This window comes from Agelaius phoeniceus, chromosome 1 (genome assembly GCF_051311805.1).
Source record: "Agelaius phoeniceus isolate bAgePho1 chromosome 1, bAgePho1.hap1, whole genome shotgun sequence".
Classification (NCBI taxonomy): Eukaryota; Metazoa; Chordata; class Aves; order Passeriformes; family Icteridae; genus Agelaius; species Agelaius phoeniceus.
In genome coordinates, this window is record NC_135265.1 from 9,209,726 (window position 1) to 9,231,401 (window position 21,676).

The 21,676-nt window shown below is 38.2% G+C and overlaps 1 protein-coding gene across 1 annotated transcript in view; it reads left to right on the forward strand.

The window, feature by feature from the left end:
• The window catches only part of UBE3C (ubiquitin protein ligase E3C), a 73,179-nt gene that overhangs the window by 46,510 nt on the left and 4,993 nt on the right, over positions 1-21,676 (forward strand). Inside the window, exons 19-22 of the mRNA XM_054638292.2 lie at positions 10,077-10,289; positions 17,722-17,910; positions 18,007-18,073; positions 18,897-19,027. Of these exons, the coding sequence (XP_054494267.2) occupies positions 10,077-10,289; positions 17,722-17,910; positions 18,007-18,073; positions 18,897-19,027 (600 nt within the window). The remainder of the gene's footprint in view (positions 1-10,076; positions 10,290-17,721; positions 17,911-18,006; positions 18,074-18,896; positions 19,028-21,676) is intronic.

Below are 21,676 nucleotides of genomic sequence, written 5' to 3' on the forward strand. Positions count from 1 at the left end.
AATAATACTTTGTGATCATGTAATTGCATATGTTGTCTGAAATCATCCTTTAAAAAAAACAGAAATGAGTTTGCTTAAACAGCAGCTACTCAAACACTTCCAAAGTTTACATTTCTCAACTCTCAGTGACTTTACTCTGAAATGCAAATATTACCTTAACACTGGTGCCTTTTAAGCATTTTCCTTTCTCTTCCTTAAAAGTTAAAGCTCAGTTTGCTGTGCACAGTGAGAGTCTCCTACAGCCAGAGGGCTTGGAGACTTGAACCCCTCAGTGTTGCCCACTGGAAGCACAGCTGGGACTGAGCCCCAGGCTTGGCTTGAGAGCCAAGGGTGCCCTGGGCTGTCAGGAGTGCTCAGGCAGAGGAGTTCTATCCCCAAATCCTCTTTGCAAAGGAAAGTCTTCTTGTCCCAGGTGGTGTCCCAGAAAGATGGATGTGATCCTTTTGCTCTCTTTTGGGCTGTGGGCAGGCTCCTGGTTTGGTTCCACTTCCTTTCCACGTGCAGTAGTTGTTGCTCTGGCTGCACTAAAAATCTCCCCATGTGCAAACTCTGCTGCTGCAGGTTTGGGGTGTAGTGGAATTGGCACAGGAGAACACAAAAGGTGCTTTTTTGACAGGCTGCCAAGAAGCAACAAATGGAAATTTCCAAGGGAATTTGGAAGCAGTACCTGAGAATATTAAATGAGAGTTTTCTCCATGCTGATTCTTGAGTGATCTGCTGCAAACCTGAGAAGAGGCAAACACTGGTTAACCATTCAAGCAGAAACAGTGTCCAGGTAGAAGAACAGTGACAGAATTAAAATCTGAACTTCATGTTCTGACCTAAACTCAGTCTAGTATACAACATACTTCTCCATTTCCAGTGTACATTTCCATTTATTCAGTGATGTTACTGTGACAGATGTTTTGGAAAAGGACATTATTTGCATTTGGAATTCTTTGACATCAAGCTGCTAATTCTTAGGATAATTTACTTAAATTTTGTGAAGTATCAGCATTAGTTTAAGAATATGGCAGGAAATCCATAGATAGATTAGTATGATAATTTTTATAGTTTCCTCTTCTTCCCTTTTGACATAAACCTGCTAGTTCTTGCATTTATTTTGTTTTACAGTGACTGTCTTTGCATGTTAAGCAGAGTGACTCTCACAGTAGAGATTTTTGTATTATACACTCAGTGGTTTGAATTTACTGAATTCTACCTCCTCTCTTATTCCAGAATATTAAATTGTACTTGTGAGTCACACATTCATGTTGCTGAAGAACATCTATTTTTGCAATATAATATTAAGCCCCCTTTTCTAAACAATAGAACCTTCACTCCTTGGAAGACACTAAGGTTTTCTGAAAAGATTTAGATTTGTTTTGCCAAGACCCAACTTCTGCTTTAAATGATTGGGAAAGCAATATGGAGAACAAAATGTTTTTTGAGTTGTTTTCGAACTAAGTCCTTTTTTTGTGGAACTGAGTAAAGATGTTTCATAGAGGAAGCAGCAAGGATTGAAGAAAGACTAACATGTTCATTTTAAATGTTAGCATTATTTTGATGGTGGATGCAATCTAGGTTTTGTTCTTTGATCATTAATATTTAATGGTGTATGGGAGGTCAGTAATCTGCATGGACTTGTGGATATTATATTGATGAAAGCCAAAGTTGTTTATTTTCCTATGAGTTTTTGTTGTTTACTGATTTAAGATCTAATAGACTATTCTTTGCACACATCTAAATGTTATTAAATATATATAATTGAAAAAAATAGTTACAAACTAAGTCCTTGAATAAAATGAAGCTTTAGAAGAGTAATAGTAGATCAAATACAGATTTTGTTACACTACAAGTAAATGAATGGGACCTAATTTTAGATTTTTTAGATTATATTATTCTTCTTTGTATTAGAGAGTATGCCTTATGGTTACTGTTTGTAACTTTGAATATTGTGCCTCTGTGGAAGGTGCAATTCTGAGATGAGCAGTGTCTGTAGAATCCATTCTGTAAAAAAACTAAAGTAGTTCTTAATCATTCTCAGGCCTTATCTGAGAAGTATTGATTCAGGGGAGTCTTTCCACAGCAAGATCTGCATCAGATCCTAAACTCTTCAATTATAAATAAGCTGCATGTATGGAGTTAAAACATTCAAGGAGATGCTTCTAATAACATATTTGAGTGCCATTCATGCACCAAAAGCTTGTGGGAATGAAACAGAACAAGAAAACTACAATGAGAACTGGCTTTCATATACTGGATTGTTTGGTGTCAGGCATTGCACTGCCACTCTGACTCTTGGAGGGTGGTGGTTTTTTCCTTCTGATTTTTAGGCTTCCCTTTCCCTTTTCTTATTGTTTACCTAATTAGACCCCCTTTGGCTTGATTTAAATTAGTACACCCTTAATTAGTTTGTGCTGCAGCCCCAGTTGGTACTACTAGTACCTGGAATGGTAGGTATGGGATTGGTGATACTGATGCAAACAGGAGGTAATTGATTAAACTCTTCATTTTATTAATTTCCATTACCTCTCACATGATTTTGTAGATTCAGCATTTTGCTTAAGAGCAAGTTAACTGATGATCATTTGTCTCAGAAAATCCTGAATAATCTGATATGAAATCAAAACAGGAATTTACCATGGAAAGAACGTGGTCCTTTAATGATAAACTTACAGTGCAGAAACACAATCCTAAGAGAGCAGAATTGGTACCTTATGGAAGTTATTTCATGATTTATGAATGCAGATGTAAACTAATTTGAATCTATTTTCTGACACAGTTCTTCAGCTTGACAATTCCTTTGTGTACTGGTGCATTTAACAAAACCAATTACCTTTTGATTACAAATAGCTATGTTAGTAGTAACCCTGTAAATATATGTCTAGTGCTAAAAGACTACTGAAATGTGGTATTTTAACTCTAAATCTTTAGGGAGGAAAAGTGTTTATTGATGGATTGTGATATTTATTGGGTCATAATGTATTTAAATTTTCTTTAATGCATATGTTAGTGATTGTTTACCGTGATAAAGTGCATAGAGGTCTCTGCAAGGAGTTCTGCATGGAAAGAATTACCTCATGTCAGTGGTCACTCCTCAATTAAAAGTTCCATTAGCAGATGATTCCTGCTTCTGGTTTGTGTACTGATTGCATTTTATTGCCTCTAAATCAGGTTCCTAGACAGGGAATAAATAAACAGTTAGAGTATGTGGTAATGGTATCCTGATCTTTTTTCACAGTTGGGAACACCTACATCCATTTCAATCAATTAGGTTTGGAATATTTACTGAAATTCTTAAATTGGTTTGAACTTTAAGAATTACTTGTTTCACTGCTATTAAAATACAGATTTATCTTAGAAGCATATCCAGAGGTTAGTTATATAGTACTAAGTGTTTCAGTATGTCAGAAGATTAAGCTTTACTAAGGAGGAGAAGTTTTCCTTTTATCTTCAAGTTCTTCCTAAATTATGTTTAAATTGGAGACAAGAAAAATCTATTAAGCCTTTACTGGAACTTCAGTAATGAATGATAACTATCAGTTATCCAGTGCATCCACAGGTATCCACAGTGCTTTCCTGTCTCATCCCTCAAAACCCCCCAAATGACATTGATAGCAATTTATATCATATTTATGGCATAAGTTACAGAGATAACTGTTCCTGTTAAATGAGAAGGAAAGTATCAAGCTGCTGAAATGGTAGTTTTCTGCATGTGCTGGCATTTCTGAAGCACTCTGTTTTAGTAATAAATATTAATGTTATTAAAGACATCCTAAGTTCCTAGAATAAAAATACTAGCATGACTGTCCTGTCCATTTTTAAATTAAAAGTTAACTCAAGGTCATTACAGATGATATGATCCAGTGAAGTCTTTGGGAATGGATCCTTATATTTTCCTGGTCCTGTATTCAGGAGTTAGGTCTGTGCTGCCACACCCCTGCCATCCATTTCAGGGGTTTGCACCAACTGCAGCACCTGTGACAGGCAGATCCCTGTGACAGTCTTCAAATTCACACTGAGTGGGAAATCTGAAGTAAAATCAATTTTCAAGAGGCTTTTTCTGAAAAAACAATAACAGTAATTTAAAAATGTAATGATATTCACATTGCTGCAAGGGCTGTTAAAGTTTGCAGAAGCCTCATTGCAGGCATCAAGCTGTGGAATTTTGGACTCCTGTTCTTTTATAAGACAGAACAAAGGCAAGCTATGAATTTTCACAGTAATATAGGGAAGATAATGCAGCAGATTTTCCATTATTAGGATGATACAAATGCATCTAAACATCTGCTACTGCTCAGAGGCTTTGAAACAGTGGCTTAGAGCTTCAGGGTAACAGGACACATTGCATTGGGACACACACCTGGGAGAAATAATTTTATTTTACTGTATTGGCATTAGAAACAATATCTTTTAAACAGGTTATTATGCTCACTTTTAAACAGGTTATTATGCACTTCTTTAAGAAGTTATTTTATCTAGAGATTACTAAATATTAGCTCTAAAAATGCTTCAAAATATGAGTACATGTTGATTTTAATTTAACTTACATTTTTAGTTTAATCTTTTTCATTAGGGTTGAAAAGTCTCTGCTGCCCCCAAAAGCTTTGTGAGTGTGATGAAATATTTCTAGGATATAAATAATAAGGTAGAAGGAAGTTCTAATGGTTTTGCTATTTTTTGATCATTTTTATTAATGGTTCTGTACAGCTTTGAAGATCTATTGCACTCTGTAAGTGCTAAGTATTATTTAATAGTAAGTGTTTAAAATTACTGAAATAGAAAGGGTTATGGTCTTGGAGACTGATTATGGAAATAACTGAATTTAAGTCCAGTCATTTACTGCCTTATCCCAAAAGCTGTGCATCTTTCTAGGGATATGACTTTATTTTAAAGCATAAACAATGCTGCAGTTCTGGGTTGTAAAGGATTAATGGAAAGTAGCAGCAGGGACTGATTATTTTTCTTAAGAAAGATTTTAGTTGAAATAATAAATGAGAATTAGTTGTAGACCTGAAAGTGTAAGTAAAGGCACTAAAACTGCCTTACAGGGAGGGAGGTTTAATTAATTCATCTGTTAATTTGTTTATGCAATTTGTTGAACCTTATTCAGCAGGTTGTAGTGCTCATGTAACCTCTGCTGTATATAACTAACCTGGCTGAAATGACTCCAGTAGCTTACATTTTGTTTAAATTTAAATCTTCTCTTTCTGAAGAGCACTTCCCCAATCTTGGGGTCATACCTGAGCAATACCTTGTGTGCCTGTGGAGTACTTCTATGGTATAGTGATAGTTACCATCTGGAGTCCCTGTCAGGCACTCTTGTTATTTTGTTGGAAGAAGAAAAGTCCTCCTTGTCCAGAGAACTGTCATCTTTCTCTTTTTGTCACTATGTACAGCTGTCCTTCAGCCCAGAACCTTCTTCCATAGTACATTACAGATATTAATGTCATGCCTGTGTTCTGAAAGGTGCTCGCTTTAAAGAACTGTTTCTTCTTCCTCCACATCACGGGTGTGCAGTGAGTGCATTCAGTGTATTTGTGTCTGAAAATCATATTTTTCATCACTTCAAATGCCCACATTGTGATCTGTGTCACCAAACTGACACAGTAAAGGCCAGTCCCTGTAGCAGTCAATTACTGTGGAACTACACTGTAATCACAGGTAGCTGAGGTTATTTAAAAGAGGAACAACTTCAGACTGCATGTGAAGTGAAAACTTATTAACCACAGTAGGCTTTCTCTTACTATGTTTGTTTTTAATATTCTGGTGTGTTCTGCAGGCATTCTCACAAAGGGTGAGATAGGTGGGTGAAGTTCCTTTCACTGCATACTACCTTTTCCATAGTGAAATAATTGCTCTTGGCCTTTTAACCAGAAAAAAACCCTTATTTTAAAAACCTCTTCAGAAAATAGAAAAGGCTTAACATAATTAGAACATTGGGTTATAGAGTACTAAAGATAATTTGTTATTGAAATATATTTTTTCTTTTGTTCAGTCATTTCAGAAGCTTTTAAATTCCTTTTTTTTGATATCTAGAGATGTCACTAACTAAAGAGGATCCCTAAGCTACACGAGTTTGAAAGAGTGCTGGGAAATCCAGGTTGGCCTTTTCAGCAGGCATTACTTTTTAGCTACTTGGGAATGTGTCACCCTGTGAGCATTCCAGTGCTTGTGGGATTGCTCTTGATGTGAACATCACTGTCTGTGCTTCAGACCAGCCTCTTACCCAAGCTTGTACCTCAAGCTGCCCATCTGTCCAGCTGGAGTGTTAATACCCCAGCCTTTCAGGGAGGCAGAGCTCTGTAGGATGGGTTGAGGTTGTTGATGTTGACCCCCACATCTGAACATTAGAAGGTGGAAATCTGATGCCATCCATGGCCACCACTTGCTCCTTTCATGACTTCCCATCTGCACTCTTTGCCTTCCATAGGCCTGCTGCAGTTCATGGGCTGCAGGGTAGAGACAGTGGGGTCAGGGGCTCAGGTGGGAAAGCTGGGGATGGGAGCTGTCAGAGCTCATCATGGAAAGGCATCAGTCCTGTCCATGATTGCTGCACAGTGAAAGGAAACTTGGGAAAGGGTGAGAGTACTTGGAGTTTTAAACATTAGTTTTAAAATACACATTGGTTAAACTTGCTGGCTTTGAGCTCCTGAAGCAGTGTATGAGCAGGAAGCTCTGATTTAGCCAAACAGAAGTAGACATCTCTGTCCAAGAGCAAGCCAGTTTCTGCCATCAGTGGTGTTGCTTGTTGGCTGTTAAAGGAAGAAAGAGGACAAGATCTGTGTGGAGAGCATGGCCATATTTGTATTAGAGGACTGTGTAAATATACTCTAATGATGCAGCTTCACACTGCAGCTGATTGATCTGACAGAGCTGCTTTCTTCTGGGGAGGTGGTCACTGTTCCCTTGCCTGTTGCTGATGCTGGGCTCCTTGATGTTGATGTTGCAGAAAGCCAGGTCAGAGAGTTCAGACAGGCAAAAAGCTAAGCTTAAAAGAGGATAACTTACAGCTTCCTAAGGCAGTCCAGTATGGAAAAACAAGGAAGGAGGGGAGTCTCCTTCTTGGCCTTTAGATTTAGCATTAGTAAAATCCCCATCAGGGTGGGCTTCCATGGGCAGCTGGCAGCTTGAAGGTTGTTCTCCTGGTGAAAACAAATTGTTCTGCAATTCCCATGCTGTTTCAGCCATGGCTGTGAGCTGGATCTTACTCCACTTTAGAAGAAACTTCAGTGTCCCTGCTGTGGCCACCAACACACAACCCACCCTGCAAACCCCAAATCCAACAGCCCCAAAAAAAGCACAGCACAAATAATCTGCAAGTTTTGAACCTTATTCTGGTTGTAGTGACCCTGTAGCCTCTACTATACAATTGCTCTCCTTGCAAACAAACCAGGGGAATCAGCAGTTGATGGTTTTGTTGCCCTGGCAGGAATGCGTGGAATCACATTTTTAGCAAGAATAGGTAGTTTGATCAGTTGATGCTGACTGAGAAACAGTTAGAGGGAATCCAGAAAATAAAGTTTTAGTTTATTTACTCATATTGTACACAGCAATTCTCAGTATCCCTGCACAGTACTGGGGCTGTAATGGTGGCCTTCACCTCTTTGAAATAAAACCAAAGTTCATCATGACTTTATTCACCAGAGTTTTAGTGCATTTTTTATTAAACTTTATTAGGATAGCTTGACTTTCAAACTAATTAAAACACTACTGTTTGTCTTCTTTCCAAAAATACTTTATTTTGAATATTGCAATCACTTAGCTAAGAGAGGGAGTAATTAAAGTTATTCTCAAGTTGCACAATTTAGTTTATTTAAAAATGCTTTATATAGTTTTTAGATGAAGTTATAAATGTTCACTTTGGAACTACCTGAAGATTAATAGTGATGCATTTGAAATGCATTATTTTTTTATTGATTCTTAATGTAGTAAATTACTGAAGTTATTTGGCAGCAAACAGAAATAGCCAGTGATGTTGTTCACATTTATTTTCCTGATAGCATCACAATTTGCATTAATTGCATTGCAGCTGCACTCACTTATATTAAAAAGCTTCTACCATAATTAATCCTTTTTATTTCAAATCATTTTGGCACAATTTCTTGCAATAAACACTCATAAAAGACAGACACTTGAAAAATAACGTACAAGTTTCTTCAATATACCTATTGCTGGTTTTTTCCTGACAAGGAATTATTGATAGGCTTCTAGGATCAAGTGTTGCAAGTGGTGAAGACTTAAGACCAGTTTGAAAAATGCTAAGTGGATTATTTTGCATAAAAAATAGACAGGTTTTGAATTTGTGTAATTAACCTGTGTTTAGAAAATACCTTGATTTATGTCTACATTTGTATTTCAGTTGCATACATTATGGAAATTTAATTTATAATCCATTTAGCTGATGTGATCATAGTTTTTAGTGCTATCATTTATTAGTCCTTGTATATTGAATGCTCTAAAGGCTTAAACCTGCCTTGTGTAAAAAATTACACCTCTGCATTTACATTTTATGAGTCACAGATGGAATTCCATTTTAAATTCGGGTAGCTTTGATATATTTAAGGAATTACAATAGCTTTATTGTTACTAATGCAGGAACAGCAAACACTGACCTTACACATTGCAAATTAATGATTTATCCCTCTAGTTTGCTTTTAAAGTCAGCTATACAAATGAGGATTTTGACTTCTACACCTTGAATAAATCATATGGCTCTAAATATAATGCACCCTTTGGCTTTGAACTCGTTCTTCTCAGGTTTTTTTGCAAGGTCTAACTCACCTCATAGAAAAATGTTCTTTCAAAAGTTTAAGGAATTGTGTATATTTTTCTTAAAGTCTTTGTTGGAATATCATTGAGTGATTAGAGCTACATCTATTCATCTTTTTTCAGTTTTGTTTTTTTTTTTCCTTCAGTGGGATTCCTTTTCTAAGTTTGCAGCAGATTATGGAGGAACTCAGTAACACCAAAACTCTGCTCTTGGAGAGTTGAAAGGGAGCAAACAATGAAGTTACAGTGATGTTATGTTGGTGATGCCATGTCTGATCAGCCTGGCAGTGATATTAATGTTCTGTGAAGATGTGGTTGTCACTGGTAGAGATGCTGATGTGGCAAACAGGGTGGACAATGAGAAGGGCAGCGTGTGCCAGGAATGGCTGTTTTTTTAAAGCAGTGGTCCTTTATTCAGAATAGCCCTAAAGGGTGCACCTCTCCTTCTTCTGAGAGCTACCATAAGTACTTTTTTCTTCCAAGCAAGCAGTTGTTACTGACTTAATAAAAAACAATGCAAAGATACTTTGCATTACATGGAAATGTGCTTATACAGTAGATGAACCTAGAATGCTGTTGCTGGAGTTTGAAAATTCAGATTATCCAGGGGGATAATTTGAGGTTGCAGCCAAAAGATTTGGGTGAGGTACATATTTGGTTCATGAATTTTTTGACATCTGTAGCAGTGTCAGGTACAGACAGGATTGGACCTGTGACACAGTCAGAACTGGTAAACTCTTGGCTTGGAAATGAGGATGTTGTGCTTGTGGCATTAGAGCAGTGAAATGCACCACATGTGCAGCCATGAATCTGTGTAACATGCACCAGATAGTTTTTATTAGTTTAAAATGCACTGGGTTTACAGAGTTATTTTAAGGGGTTGAGGGGGATGACAGTTCTACATGCAGTGATTGATATGAATGGAATAATAGTGCTTGTGATGGTGCTAATGGAAGTAGAGGTCTAAACTTATTTTGTAAGGCATTCTTGATGCAGTTGCACTGTCCTTTAGCAAACCTTGCTTTTCCTGAAAATAAATGCAATTTGGATAAAGAGTAATGATAGATAAGCAATGACATTGCATTTTAAATCACAACATAATTTGTGAGATTTGGGACCTTGGTATTTCACAAGAATATTCCCATTTCAAATTTTGGATGAATATTCTTTAAATTTATGCAATATTTGAGCTATTTCCATGCTAGAAGAACCTACTCAGGCACCAAATTAAGACAGAATTACTCTAAAGTTGAGAAACCTTCTGAATTCTTGCATGTGCCAACAGTACTATCTAATGTGCTTTTAATTGCTTTATTTTTCAGGCTCTTTATGAAAATATGCTGGTGGAGCTGCCATTTGCTAGTTTTTTCCTCTCAAAATTATTAGGGACAAGTGCTGATGTTGACATCCATCATTTAGCTTCACTAGACCCAGAAATGTACAAAAATTTGCTTTTTCTAAAGAGCTATGAAGGGGATGTGGAAGAACTTGGACTCAACTTCACCGTGGTAAATAATGACCTTGGGGAAGCACAGGTAAGAATGGCTTTGAATTTTATTTTCCTAATATCTATGACTGATGAATCTTTACTATCCCTACTAACTATTTTTTAAATTTAAACGGGATGGGAACCAACTGTTGAAGGTGCTGTGAGGCATCAGTTGGGATTCTGACTCAATATTTGGAGTAGAGAGTAACTAACTGTGTACTTAAAAAAAACTTCTGATGATTACTTAAAGGTCTGATTTTTTTAAGGACTAAACTGCAGTGATTATTTTCTAACAGTCATACATATAAAGTTCTATTGCTTGAGAATCTTTCTTGAAAAGAAAATGTTGTTTCTTCAATTGCATTTGTAATAATAGCAAAATTTAGATGATGTGTAAACTACAGAAGTACTGCCTAGTTTTAGAGTTGTAGTAAAGAGTCCTTTATTGTGAGATAAGCATTGTCTCCTTGATCTGTAATTTACAAAGTAAGAGAGCCTGAAGTTTGATCAACCTCAATTTTTTTTTATTACCCCCCACCCTTTTTTTTTTAAGGGTTGAGATACCAGATTAGTCAGAGGGGATAAATGGTGCTCAGTGCTTCTAAAAAGCAGTTACTTAGGTCCTCAAGTCTGAGTTTTTAATGCAGTTGCACCATATAATGTGATTACAGCTTTTATTTGCTCTGTTGTGTCTACTAAAGATCATTCATAGTAGAAAATAAATGTCACTAGAGCTCTAAAAGCCTGCCTTAGTGTGCTAATGCAGGTAACCTCCTAGGTGAAGTCTTTTGTCATGCCTCCTCTTTCAATTTTGAGGATTTAAAATTGAGGATTTCAAACTTACACTGGATTATGGCAAATAATTGGATGAAAAAAGTAGATCTGACCACATTGTGATGAGCAGCAGCATCTGAATTCAGCTAATAATCACTAAACTGCATAGAATATAATAATCACTAAACTTCCTCCTGTTGTGAGGCAGGAACAGAGGCTCCAGGAGGGGGTGAGCAGTGCTCTGGGTTTGCCTCTCAGATGCAGCAGCACCAGTGAGGTGCAGTAACCTGTCCTGGAAACTGGGAGTTGAATTCTCTGAGGCTGCTTAAGTCATGGCAAGTTTGCTGGCCAAGGCTTCTGCTTGAATGCTGTCAGGCTTGGATTTTATCTTACTCTCCTGTCATTGTAGAAGATCCTAAAATCTGGATTGGATTAAATTTTAAAATAGTACCCTCAGATTTGGGATTCCTAAAGCACACTAAAGGAGAGAGGCAACAGTTGCCTGATATAAGTAACATCTAATATTAAACACGTGCCATATGTAATTTTCCTCCCTGAATTACACTCCCTATATGAAAACATCTGACCTGCACTTTGAGTGCTTAGAAAAACACTCCAAAACTTGAGATAAAGATGTGATACAGATGTACCCAAAAGCACATTCTGAGTGCTCTGTGTGGCTGGTACTGAACTGAGCACCCACAGGTTGGTTCTAGGGAGCAAAGCACACCAAATGGCAGTTTCCAGTATTACCTGGGATTTTTAACAGTGGGGGAGAAAATCTGAGTTCTAAAACTATTTATTTAATTCTGCTTAAAGTAATAGCTTTGTTGGTCACAGCTAACACAAATCCAGTTTAGCATCTAACTAAAATGAGGGCTATGGCTGCTATTTTCAAGACTTATGATTTGTAATTGTTTGGCATAACTTTGAAAGGAATAAGTAATATATTAGTGAGTTACTGAGTAACAAGGTGAAATGTAAGTTAAAATAAATATTCTGATGCTGTTTTGCTGTTTTTATACTAGAACATTTTACTCACAAAGCATCAGCCATCTTTTTATGAGGCTCACTGCCTGTTAGTGTAGTTCAACAGAACCCATTGGTTCTTGTCACTGTCTTCTGCCTTTCAATGCAATAAGTATCTTTTTATACTTCATTACCTTAATAAACCTCATATGGATAAATACATTTTATCTGCTGTTTGACTTGTAACCATTGCATACTAATTGATTGTGCCAAGGTAAGGCTAATTCACTTTGGGAAAAGAGCTTAATTTGCACTCCTTAGGTTGAATGTACATTATATGTAGTTTTCAGCTAAACAACCACTTTAGTGTTTAATAAATTAGTGCCCAATAAATGCATCATAAATCTATCATTGTAAATAGCTCTGCTCATGACAGTGTCCATCCACCAATTGTGACACAAAAGCATTATCTGCAATGAAAGACACATTCAAAAGGGGCTCTATTGCCTCTGTCAGTAGTAGAAGGTAGAAATTCTATTATCAGTGTATTGATTCCAATCCTGTAATGTGCTTTTAGACCCCATTAAACTATTGTCAAAGTGCATTCACCAGAAGTTGAAAAAGGTACTTAATAATTTGCACATTAGACCTGCTAATTAGGGGAGCTATGCCATCAACCTTATCTTCCAGCCCCAAATAGCTTTTGATAAAGATCTATCTAATGCAGTGATACCAGCCCACATTTCAGCTGTTGGGTCTCCTGCAGCAAATGGTGGCCAGCAGCAAAGTCTCAGAGGAGGGGTCAACCTGTGGTTACAGGTCTGTATATTGATTTAGTTTTTCCTTTTATTTTGTAGATGAGATGGTTATGAAAGGTCTGTAAGAATAAGGTTAGCAAATTCAAGAAAATACCTTCTCAGACCTTTCTCCCTACCCTTCTTTCAGTGAGGAAAGCAAGTTTTGTGGATGTCCAGGGCAAGAGGGAGATGTAAATACTCATTCCTCTTCCTTCAGAAATGTTGGATGCTGTACTCAGAAACTCTGCTTGAGAATATCAGTCTCACATTGATGCTTGAGAGTACATGGATCACAAGCTGAGTGTGATCAGAAGATTCCATAAATAAAGTGTAAAAGCACAAATCCACAGAGGAGCACTATGATACGTATGGCAGCAGTTTCTATGAAATCCATATCATACAGAACTTGGTTTTGGGACACCTTGGGCTTTTTAACCAGGTGTGAATGCCCTTGCTGTCACTGAAAATATCCTGACTCACCAAAGGGGAGTTCTTTGCTTTTACATTTCTTTGGGGGAAAATTTTGAAGCCTTAAAAAGAGTTTTGAAAGTTTCTGTCTTGACAAACTCTGTACTAGGATGTAGTGGCTTAGATGGATGATTTTAGAGGTTTTTCAGCAGCAAAGTAATTAAGCTGAGGCTGAGCCTTCTCAGGCACTTGTAACACTTGTAGCACACTAAGAAAATGCATTCTTAGGCATTCATATGCAATCTCCTACCTGGAACTCCTGTATGAACATCTGGTAGGCAGATGACAGGGAAAGAAAAAAAAACTTTGACTTATTTTCAAAATGGGGAAAAAACTGTAGGGGTGATGTGAACAAAAGTGATCAGAGGCCAAGAGAATATTCACATCTTGTAGGAATTCTTGAATATCTATAAGAGCTGTATGAAATTGCAGTGGAGGTTCTGTGATTTTGTAAGGAGATAAAGTGTTTTATGTCTTCATAGGGGATTTTTCTGTCCCCTTTTGGTATTTCCCCTTCATTTTAAAAATGTACTTTGTGAGTAGGGAATCAAATTTGTCTGAATGATCTGAATACTTACCTAAATCATAACTATGGTTTGATTGCCTTTAGTACATGAGATTTTGATTACAAACCAAGTTAAAATGCTTTTTGTTTGTTTAAACTTAGATCTGCAGAATAGAAACAGATGACACAGGGCTGTGGTTTCCTCCTGTGGCCGTCCCGGGTAACCTCGGTTATTGGCTTGCCCCATCTAGTGGCCAAGACTGGATGGATAAAATAAAAATGAAGCTGATGAAGTGTTTAAGATCTATTAAGTTGTGCTGTGGCCTTTTTGAAAAGGAACTCTTCAACAATCATTCCTGACTTTTAGAATTAAGTGAGAATTCTACAATAGTTCCTTTAATGCCATGAAAACACTGAGTGCATCTACCTTTACTTCAGTTTTATGTTTACCAAGTGTTACTGGTTTCTGTTTTACATTCTTCTTAGGCTTTTTGGCATAATAGATTTGTTATTTGTGTTCTGTTATCCCTTTTCTTTTGGTCTTGGATGATACTTTTACACAACAGTGGTAAAATTAACCTCACATTGGCAAACTGTGAAAATTGATAATTGGGTCTCTGGAAAACCCCAGGAAATGCCCTTAACTGAGTGCTGTGCCTGTACTTGTGGCAATGCAGGGAGGAAGGGCAGCTACAGAAATGTTGCTGGATCAGAAATCAAGTTTTGCTGTATAAAAATATGAAAATAAAAGGAATAATAGGATTTAAATACAAAACAACTTTGTCCTGTTTTCTAAAAATAATGGTCAGAAAGAGTTAAACACCTTTTTTTTCTCTGTTTTGAAGGAAGAACTTTATGGGGAGAGAATAGCTTTTTATTATAGAATGAATACAGCTTTCCTGACATGCCTAGAGCACTGTGGAGCCAGTGCTATTACAATGCAAATGTAAATTAATCTGTGTCCTGATTTCTGTTTGCTGGCCTGCAGGGAAGGTCAGACATTTTACTTCATCTAGTGCTGGGATGAACCTTAAAATACAGAAGTTTTCTAGAACACCCTGCCAGTAGTTCCCTTGGGCTATTTTAGGAAGGAGGTCAGTTCAAGCATCTTTTAGTGTAAATACTGAGCTCACAGAAATTGTTGTATGCACATTGGTAGATGCTTGATGAGTTAGGTGATACAAATATGCTTTAATGCATTTTAATATGGCCTAATTCAGTGTGTCCATACCTCAGAGAGAGGGATTGTATTAAATGGTGTCAGAAACCCAAGGGATTCTGCAGGTCTGCAAAACAAGTAGGGAAGGTTTGTAAGTGGGCAGATAGTGAAGTATTAGTAATATTGATCTGTTCATGTGGAACACCACTGGTTGCTCTGATCTTGTAAAGCTAAAGAGGACAAGAATTTAAGAAGTAAGAGAAAGCTTTCTGGTCTTGTTAGGCTTTGTAAAAGGTATAGGAGGAAATGAAAAGAACTGTCTTTAGTTCTGTGTAGAAGTCTCTGGGGAGATTAACCAAGTCCCTGCCCTTAAGTTATCATGGATATATTTGAGGAGGAAGGAAAGAGAAACTCTTCAACACTGAAATAAGGACAGTAGGTATGAACAAACTTTACCCATTGGATTTGAAGTGAAAATGAGACTGTTTCATGTCAATAATTGGATTAATCTGATGATTAACTGTTCAGCAACAGTAGTAAAATTACTACAGTGGATGAAGCACAGAGAGCTCAGCAGTGCAGGGGCCCCTTCTCACCAGCTGTTTCCACTGTGGTGTGGAACATGTCCCACACTTCTATTAATACTCCATGTGGACTTCACCAGTAAAAATGCCTTCACCTTGAGGCCAGCCAGTGGCTCCAGGCACTGGCCTGTACCCTCTGGAAATGGTCCCTGGCTGTCCCAGGCCTGCTGCTGTGATGGGTGCATCCCAGAGAGAGCCCTCCTGTGTCCCTGGTTCTTGTGGAAGGAACAAGATAATGTGTACAGGGTGTGAAATGGTGCCACCTGCACTGACACCTTCCTTCTGCTTAATTCTTGCAGGAGTAGGGTTTAAGCTTTATCAGTACCTGCACACAGACAAGGTGTAGTACTGATGAGTTTTTTTACTGTAGGAGCTAACAAAAGCCAGAAGCTTGCATCTGAAGGATTAAAGTGGGAAGTAAGACATATTTTTAACACTTATTGTAATTCAGGTTGTGGTATCTTATCAAAGAAAGTGGTAGATACACCATCACAGGATTGCACGTCTCTAAAAATGTGCTCTAATTCATCTGTGGATTTATGGAGTTGAATACAGGAATCTCCAGACAAAATCCTCTGGCCTGTGTCATCTGGGAGGTCAGAATTCACACATCTTAATGGTTTCTTTTGTCTTAAAGAGCTATGAATCAAGAAAAAGTCTGAATGCTCAAAAGCACTATGAATTTTTAATCATACCTTTTTGCACATTTTGCTTAGTACATGAACAGCTTGCAAGGTCTCATTATTAGGTAGCATGTTAGAAAAGAAGCTCTTCATGTGTTTAATTCTCTGTGCTCTAAAGATGCCATTATTACCACACACTGAAGTGCACTGTTGGTTTAAATGAAGAAATTGCTGACTCCAGAGTGTAGGAAAAAACCCAAGTTTTTGGAGGAGTTCAGAAGGTGATGGTATTATGGCATTTAGTTTTTTTTAATTCTTCTCTTAAGTACTCTAATAATGCCTTCCAATTGGGCTGCTGCTTAACTGAATTAACCTCATGTAGTAAAAAGTAGAATATGTGAAAGCCTGTAGTGTAGGAGTAGAGCAGAATATGTGAAGGCCTATAGTGTTCTAATCACAGCTGTCTTTGAACCTGGTTTATATCTTAATGCAAGTACAGTATCTTTAGTTCTGGGGTTTTTCTTTGAAAATTCTCCCATACTGAGGTACCTTGGTGTACTTGAAGGACAAAAGTTGAGCTTCCCAGTAGAAAAACAATACTTAGGTTTGATTTGTTTGGTTGTTTTTTTTACTTTCATTGATAATACTGAGTGTCTACAACAGTACATTTTCCACAGGATGAATTGTGAATGCTGAGCTTGGAATTTTGACTCAGCAGTGATGTGGCCTCCAGCCAGGTTTCAGGGTGTCCCCAGCGGGCTGCAGTGGATCCGGGTAGCTCAGTCCTGCTCAGCACAGCCTGTCCGAGTTCCCAAGCAGTTCTTAGCCTCAGGCAACCTTAGCAAGCTTAAGTGATATCAGCTCTTTTAGTGATTATCAGCTCCTTGTTATTTCAGCTCTTTGCTTGCTAGTTGCAGCAGGCTGGCAGACGCAGGGAGAGAGGAGAAAGCTCTATGAGGTTCCACAGCAATGTCTTTATTGAAGTCTCCTGTGGAGGTTCTCAGTGACAGCTCTTCTCCTGAGCTGGGCAAAAGTAGAGGATTTTATAGCATACAGGGGTTTTAGAAATTGTCCAATATTAAGGGTCAAAGGAAAGTGGCCTATAGTCTTACAGAGAGATAAGCAAGGGTCCAAAGGGGGAAGAGAGGGGCTTCTAAGGTTCAGTCATTGTGACTTGGCATTTCCTGTCTTTGGCTGCTGACCGCCAGGGAGCCCTTGCAGGCTCTGGGCCTGCTGCACAGCAGCCATTGCTTTACCATAATGTGACCCTGCAGAATTCACAGCAGCAGTGAGGGAGGAGCCCAGCCAGTCAAGTACAGCTTTGCCTAATTCAGCTTTCTGCTGACAAACCATGGGGCTCTGTGATGAGCTGCATTGGCACTTGGAGGTCTGGGTGCAGAGAATGTACTCTTGCACACAACCAGAGAAAACCTTTGTAACTCCTCCTAATCTTCTGTCTTCTTTGAGGGGAATATTCCTGAATGTGTCGTAGCCATCTTCAAAGGGATCCATCACTGACTAGAATGTTTTGCAGCCCCGTTTCACAGTTAGGGCACAGAAGTGCAGTTTCCCAGGTGATGAGAATGGCTGTGTTTGTAGGTGGTTGAGCTCAAGCCAGGTGGGAAGGACATCCCCGTCACCAGCGCCAACCGGATCGCATACATCCACCTGGTGGCGGACTACCGGCTGAACAAACAGATCCGCCAGCACTGCCTGGCCTTCCGCCAGGGGCTGGCCAACGTGGTCAACCTCGAGTGGCTCCGCATGTTTGACCAGCAGGAAATACAGGTACTGTGCCTAAAGCTGTGCAAGGCAACTGCCCCTAACAGAAATAATTGCTCATTTCTGCCTCTAATGTAACGGTCTCATTTCCTTTGCCCTTAGGTTCTGACTTCTGGTGCACAAGTTCCTATTAGTTTGGATGACCTTAAATCTTTCACAAACTATTCAGGTAAGCATATTTTGCTTAAGTAAAAAAATCTATTATGATTGACTTGGGAATAACTGAACTTGCTTTTTATCCTACCTTTTAAAAAAAAAGTTGCAGGGTCATTCTTGTTACCTTTGTCCAAATTTGAAAATTGGCTAAAATTACAACCCGATTTTATAAATGGTGGGAAATTGAGATACACAGTTTATTTTTTCACATGCTTAAATGCAAGTTTATAGCCAGATAATTTGAGGGCATTTATTTTCTAAATTAAAATTAGACTGTGTCTGAAAATAAGTCTGCAAGTTACTTTGGGATAGTAGTTTTACTGCCTCATTTAGATACTTACCATTTCTTAGACAGTCTGAAGAGAGATCATATATTTTCCTTTTGAAAAATGCAAGGCATCTTACTTCATTTGTCCCCTGCATTTATCATTAATGTAATCAAAAAGTAGCTACCAAATCATCAGTTCACATCTGGGCTTTCCTCAGGGTGAGCGGATTCATCAGTAACATCCTGGGTCATGCAGATTTTGCACACTCTTGGAGTCAAAGGCAATAATCTGAAGTTGCTAGCTAAATACCAAACTAAATAAAGTTAATTTAAAATAGCCTTCAATGAAGAAAACTGCATTTAAGAAGCTGAGGGATATAGTAGCTATAGGTAAGCAATGAAACTGAAATTGCAGTGATGACAGATCTGTAGGTACTGGAAGTTAGCAATTAAAGCCTGCTGGCTGTAATATATTCCCCAAACCTTCAAGATGGATGCTAGGTTTTCTGAAGAATTTATTTCTTACATAAGACTTTTCTAGCTGTAAATCATTTAAATCTCATTGTAGGTGGCTACACAGCAGACCATCCTGTAATTAAAATATTTTGGAGGGTTGTAGAAAGCTTCACTGACGAAGAGAAACGCAAACTACTCAAATTTGTAACGAGCTGTTCTCGACCACCTCTTCTGGGGTTTAAGGTATGTCCTCTGACTTCCTGGCAAGCTTTTAGAAATGCTGCAGATGTTGGTCCAAGTTTTTCTTGTCTAGGAGTCTACAATTTGAGGATACGTGTCCATGACTACAGAAACAGCTTCTGTGTTTGCATGTATAAGTACAGTTTTAAAATATGTAATGAAGTGTTCTTTTGCTTTCTGTTTTAACTGTGAAATTTGATAAGCCTGCAAATCACTGATTAGAGCACTTGCTGCCTGTGATGGAAGGTCCTTGCTGCCATTTCATGTTGTGCAGAAGGAGAGTTGCTACCAGTTTCAGGCAACAGGTTGAGTTAAGCCTAGTGTCTTCTAAGTCAAGCAAAAGAGAAGTTAGGATATAAAAGCAGTTATTATATTTGAGCCTTTTAAATTAACTGTTTGAAGCAGGACATGTATTTTCTTCTAATTGCCATTTATCTGCTTATAGCTCAAATCCCATTACTCTTAGCAGCAAAATATTCAGCTGCAGTCTCCAGATTGTTATTTACAGGGGAGCTTAAGTATCAAAATCTGCTGTATTGCTGATAAAACTAAAGAGGGGCCAAGGCAAGGTGAAGACATTTTGAAACTAAATTCTGGGGTTGTTCTACCCATGAATTTCAGTGGACTGCAAGATTTTGGCTAAGAACCAGCCATCACATCATTTCCTCTAAAATATGGGAACATTCAGTGCTGTGTGGTGGTGTTACCATGTGGATGGATGGGCAACATCCTCCATCTTCAGTATCTGTAATCTATAGCTCAGCTACACTCCTTTTATAGATATCTAGGATTGGAGCTGGCACTTTCAGTTGGTAATTGGTCTGACTGTTCTGTGTGTCACCTTCAGGATATAATGAGTCATGTCTCAGACTCCCCAAAACATGATAACCAGATCCCCTTTAACAGTAAAGAGTGTCCATAGATACGGATATGGAGACAATGGACATGGCTGTTGAATCACATGAATCCTGTCTCTGGTATTTGTCTATTGATTCATGTAATTCCTTACTTAGAAATCTGCAGCCTTTTCTCCTAAACCCCCCAAGTCCATGCAAATATCACTGTACAGTACTCTAGCAATAAATAGGATTTTACAGGACAGCAGGAAGAGCAATTGGAAAACTCTGGGATGAGACCAAGATAGAACAGTGCACATCAGTCACATGAGGAAGGGAGAATTGGGAAACAGCTGGGGAAACCAAGTAAGCAGAAGCTCCCATTGGTTGTCGTCCTCTTTAATTACAAGGAGAGAGGAGGAAATGCAGATGTAGGTACCCAGCTTTGAGGTATCCGGTGTGACATTTGAAGAGATGGAGGAAGTGAATCAAAAGTCTAAAAATAATAAGGCTGACAGTGACACACTCAAAGGAAAAGCTAAATGTGGAAAGCTGCAGTTCGTGTGTTCACTTGGGAGATGGGCCACAAACTGCCTGTAGCAGACATGGCTAGGAAAAAATGAAAATTAGTCAGCAGATTTTCAGCATGAAAGCAGTAAGTTGAAAGAGGAATTCAGCGTACAAGGGGCTTGCTTGCTCAGCCACATGCAGCAGTGTTGGCAGAGGAAAGCAGCTGAAAGGGCGCTGGAGCCGCTCTGCTGGGCAGCTCTGAGCAGGACCTGTGAACAGGGATTTTCCTCCAAACCAGGGGCTTGCCAGGAAAGGCAGTGGGTGACTGTATTGTCATCAGCAGGAGTGTGTTGCTAGCCCCTGACAGTGCATTGTTTGGAGCTTGGAAGGTGCAGAGTGTGAGGCCACAGGAGTGCTGGGTATTGCCAGCCAAGTAAACATGAGAACGTGTTTATGTTGATGGGAGACATGAACACAAACCATCTTCAAAATCTGTTTGCACTTCTAATGTGTGTGCTGTATTTTTCTGGGAGAAACACAATTTCTGGTTCTTGCTCTGAAGTCTTCTGTGTATTTCTGGTTCTCACTCTGAAGTTTTCTATGTATGCATTATATTGTGGGACCAGAATGTTTTCTTTAAGTCAGTGCATGTTAATTTAAGATTAGGAAATATCTTGACAGTCATAGCTTATAGATAACATAGTCTAGCTTTGCATCATTTAAACATGTTCAACTTTCATTGCCAGAGTCAGGTTCAGAATAACATTTGCTAAAGCTAATTAAAGTTTAATAAGTTTAATAAATGTGATTGTTACAGATTAAAAAAAAATCATTAAAGTGTGGTTGAAAATTGTTAAGTTCCAATCAGGTCACATAATAAATTGATGATACTTTTCCCTTCCAAACTATTGCAGTTTCCCGCTGTACAGTATTTAATTATGCAACAAATGGTGCCCTTGGCATGACATTTCAATTTAGAACTCCATTTTTCCATTTTTAAAGCTAGAGTAGGGGAATTCAATTAGCATTTTGAAAGGAACACTAAAAATGCAACATTTTAGCCATGAAATACTTTTAAGGCCTCCATTTGAACAATAATTTAGCTTAGAATCTCATTGACCTTTTGCCTTTGAAGCTGGAATTTTTTTCCAGTTTCTGAAATCAGAACTTTTTTACCTCAGGCAAGCTTTTGATAAAATGAATACTGTGTTGTCAGCAAAAGCAGTGATTTGGAGGTAACAAATAAATATATTTTTCACTATACTACTTTTTGGAAGATGACAAATGGGATATTATTAAACCAATT